The following is a 3,607-nucleotide window of genomic DNA, read 5'->3' on the forward strand; positions in this document are numbered from 1 at the left end:
GATTCTTTTTTTTTTAATTTTTTATATTTAATTGTTATTTTTGATTCAAGATTTTTATTTAAAATTGTTAATTGAAAAAAGTTTTTTTTTTCATTAATTAATTAGAAAATGTATTTAAATTATTTTTTTCAAAAAAAGACCAACCGCATAATGACATGTGTTATGCTTTACCTTGAGTTAATTTAAAAGTTGGATTATTTTGCGCTAACCAAGCAAAGGTTAATTTATTTTTGACAAATTTCCTATAATAAAAGTGTATGTATAACTTTCCTTTTAGAAATTAGTTGCTTCAATTTTGAACTAGATTTTTCCTATAAGCAAATTGCGTTAATTTTTGTTATTATAAATCATTAAAAATACAATTAGAGACGCATAATCAAATGTAATCACCAAGGGACAGGCAAATCACACCATTTTAAATTATAGAACCATGGAAAATCACTGAAAGAGCCCTACTATAGATATCACTTGCAACAAGACTAAAGAAATAACAATCAAATAACAAATCAAACATAGCTTAAGCATAAAGCCACAAGTAATAGCCTTAAATAATTACTGATCAGTATACACCCACAGCCTCCTCGGTGGTGGGGAGCGAAGGAGACGTAGAATTTCTTGATTCATCATAGTCATCACAGAGGGGAGATTGCTCCACTCGAATCTCTTCAATCATTTTAGCTACTTCCATCATAGTTGGTCTCTTCTCGGGCTGTGGAACCACACAAGCCATGGCAACATGAAGCATTGCCACCAACTCCTCTTCAATGTTCTTGTACCTTAGCAGTTCAGGGTCAAACACCTCAGCAGTCCACTCATCGCGGACCACAGACCTAACCCATTTGGGTAGATCCACGGTTTCTTCATCCTCAAACTCTACATGCTTGGGTCGGGATGGTGAAGGGAATTGAGACGGGGCTCGGGCAGTGAGCACCTCAAGCAAAAGAACCCCAAAGCTGTAGACATCAGCTTGCTGAGAGAGTCTTTTGGTTTCAGATTGTTCAGGTGCCTTGTATCCGCCTAGTCTAGCAATAGCATGAGCGGGGTTTAACAGAAGCGAAAGGCCAAAGTCCGCGATGCAAGCAACTCCATTCTTATCTAGGAGAACATTGGATGATTTAACATTGCCATGAGGAATTTTCGAGGAACTGTATTCTGCGTGAATTCGAGCTAGCCCACGAGCTGCTCCGAGTACTAGACTGATTCTTGTTGTCCAGTCTAACGGAATTCTTCCAGGTCCCCTGTTCCCTGTAAAATTCACCATCACAAACTCAGCAAGTCATTACAAGATAAAAAAAATACATTCTTGAGTTTTCAGACATAGCAATCAATATGAACACACTTTATCATTCACGCAAAAACTCACATCTGCAGCTCATATATGCATGAATGCATCTAAACAAGACCATACACAATAAATAAATCTAAATGCAGTCAAGTTGGTGATATAAAATTGGTGTATAATTAAATATGTGGTTCAGATTTGGCATTATGTGAGTTTCAGATGCTTCAACCAATAAATAAACAATCTAACAGATAGATAATGCCAAATCTATGGTTCCAATTCCAAATCTACAATTTCCAGGCATATTATATACTATATTAGCAAATCAACACATAAATTTGCAAGCATACCATGAAGAAGGGAATGCAAACTTCCATTAGATAGGTAATCATAGACAAGAAGTTTCTCTTCCCTAGCATAATAATAAGCTCTAAGCTTAACAATATTAGGATGCTTCAACCTCCCAATCACATCCATATATTGCTCAAACTCCTTCCTAGCACAAGGATTAGCATCCTTCAACCTCTTCACCGCCACGGTCGCCCCATCATCGAGCACAGCCCGATACACCGTACCAAGACTCCCTTTCCCGAGCATCTCAGCCGATGCTCGGAGCAAATCCTCAAGCTCAAATTGCTTCTTTCGATCGAAAAACACCAATTTACTCTTATCAGTCCCATTAGTCTCATCACTCTCAAACCCACCTCCACCACCTCCTGCACTCCCATTACTAGCATAAACCCTCTTCTCACTGCCATAACTACTCCTTCTCTTCCCCATTTCTCGCTCCTCCACATCATCTTCCGTCGACGAACAACATCTCCTACAACAAAATGCTAGTATAAATGATAGAACAATCACACCCAAAACACAAATTGTGACAATAAGGGCAATAGCACCCCCATTACTTAGATTTAATCCCTTTTTCAATTTTCCGCCATTAAAAGGAGGATTTGAGTTGGGGTTTGAAGGAACTGTTTGAGCAGTAGCAGGTGAAGCTGAACCAGGAGAAGAAGGTGAATCTTCATCACTAGAAAATGAACAAGTTGGTAATGGAGATAACCCACATAATTTAGCATTACCCAGAAAACTATTTTGCCCAAATTTTTTCAAAACCCCATTTGGGACTTTCCCAAACAGTTCATTATTCGATAAATTAAGCTCCTTAAGCTGAGTTAGGGTTTCCGAAAAATCAGGGATAATCCCAGAAATCGCGTTGTTTTGTACCCGAAAAGTGAGCAACCGCGTGAGATTCTTCAATTCCACCGGCAACCGACCTTGTAAGTTATTATCGGACACATCTAACCGGAGAAGACGCTGTAAACCACCGAATTCCGGCGGAATTTCGCCGGAAAAATCGTTATGAGAGAGATAAACAAGCTTCAAATTGGAGCAATTAGAAAGAGGGGAAATGGACCCATTTAAGCGATTATTGGAAAGGTCTAGAAGACGGAGTTGATCGAGGGAGGAGAGAGAAGAAATGGGTCCTCGAAGATTGAGGGAAGGAAGAGAGAGAGAGAAAACTCGGCCGTCGGAAGAACAATTGACGCCGACCCAATTGGCGGCGCAAGCGTCGGAGGAAGACCAGTTGGAAAGGAGGTGGTTGTGAGGGTCGGATTCATGGCGGAATTGGAGGAGTGAAGCGGTGTCGTTTTGGAGGGATGAAGAAGAATTTGGGAGGAGAGAGAAAATTGCAGTAAAGAGAAGAAGAAGAAGTTCCATTGATGGAGGAAGAGGAACAAGGAGGATGATGATGGCAGGCGGGAAAGAGGTTTGACAAGAGTGTATAGGTTGGCTTTAAAATAATTTTAATTTTTACAAATTTACTTTTATTATTGTTAATGGTAAAAGAATAATTAAATTGGAGTAAAAAGGAAAAGAATGATGTGACAGGCTTTTCAAATCTTTAAATTTCCATTTGTATTTTTATTTTTATTTTTATTTGTGTTTTTGGATTTTTAAATTGGAGTATTACAAGTCATGAATTTTTTTTTTTTTTTTTTAAAGAAAATTAGTGACTAGATTAATTGAGCATAAAACAAGACCTAATAATGATTTAGAAAGATCTCTCATAATTCAAGAATAAATTAGATTAAAATTATTTTAAAATTTAAAATTAGGATAATGTTTAAATAATGTCCAAAAGGATCAATAGAAATTCAAATTTGGCAACCTTCAATTTTACTACATATTCCAAGTTTATATTTAACAATTTGTAGTTTTGTACCTATTAACAAATTGTACTTTTTATTCTCTTTGTTTTTAAAACTAACTATGGAGTAACACATTTAAATCTATACACTAATTTGACCAATATATATATAT

General features: G+C 36.9%; 1 protein-coding gene across 1 annotated transcript; it reads right to left on the minus strand.

The window, feature by feature from the left end:
• Nucleotides 1–387: 387 nt before the first annotated feature.
• On the minus strand, nt 388–3,004 carry LOC145572483 (leucine-rich repeat receptor-like protein kinase PXC1). The gene is made up of 2 exons (XM_081631457.1): nt 1,633–3,004; nt 388–1,245 (listed from the first exon to the last, which is right to left on the minus strand). Exons 1-2 carry the CDS (start codon nt 3,002–3,004, stop codon nt 560–562), a joined length of 2,058 nt encoding a protein of 685 aa, XP_081487583.1. The 3' UTR covers nt 388–559.
• Between the last annotated feature and the right edge of the window lie 603 nt (nt 3,005–3,607).

The sequence above is a fragment of the Chenopodium album genome, chromosome 12 (genome assembly GCF_948465745.1).
Source record: "Chenopodium album chromosome 12, dcCheAlbu1.1, whole genome shotgun sequence".
NCBI classification, from domain to species: Eukaryota; Viridiplantae; Streptophyta; class Magnoliopsida; order Caryophyllales; family Amaranthaceae; genus Chenopodium; species Chenopodium album.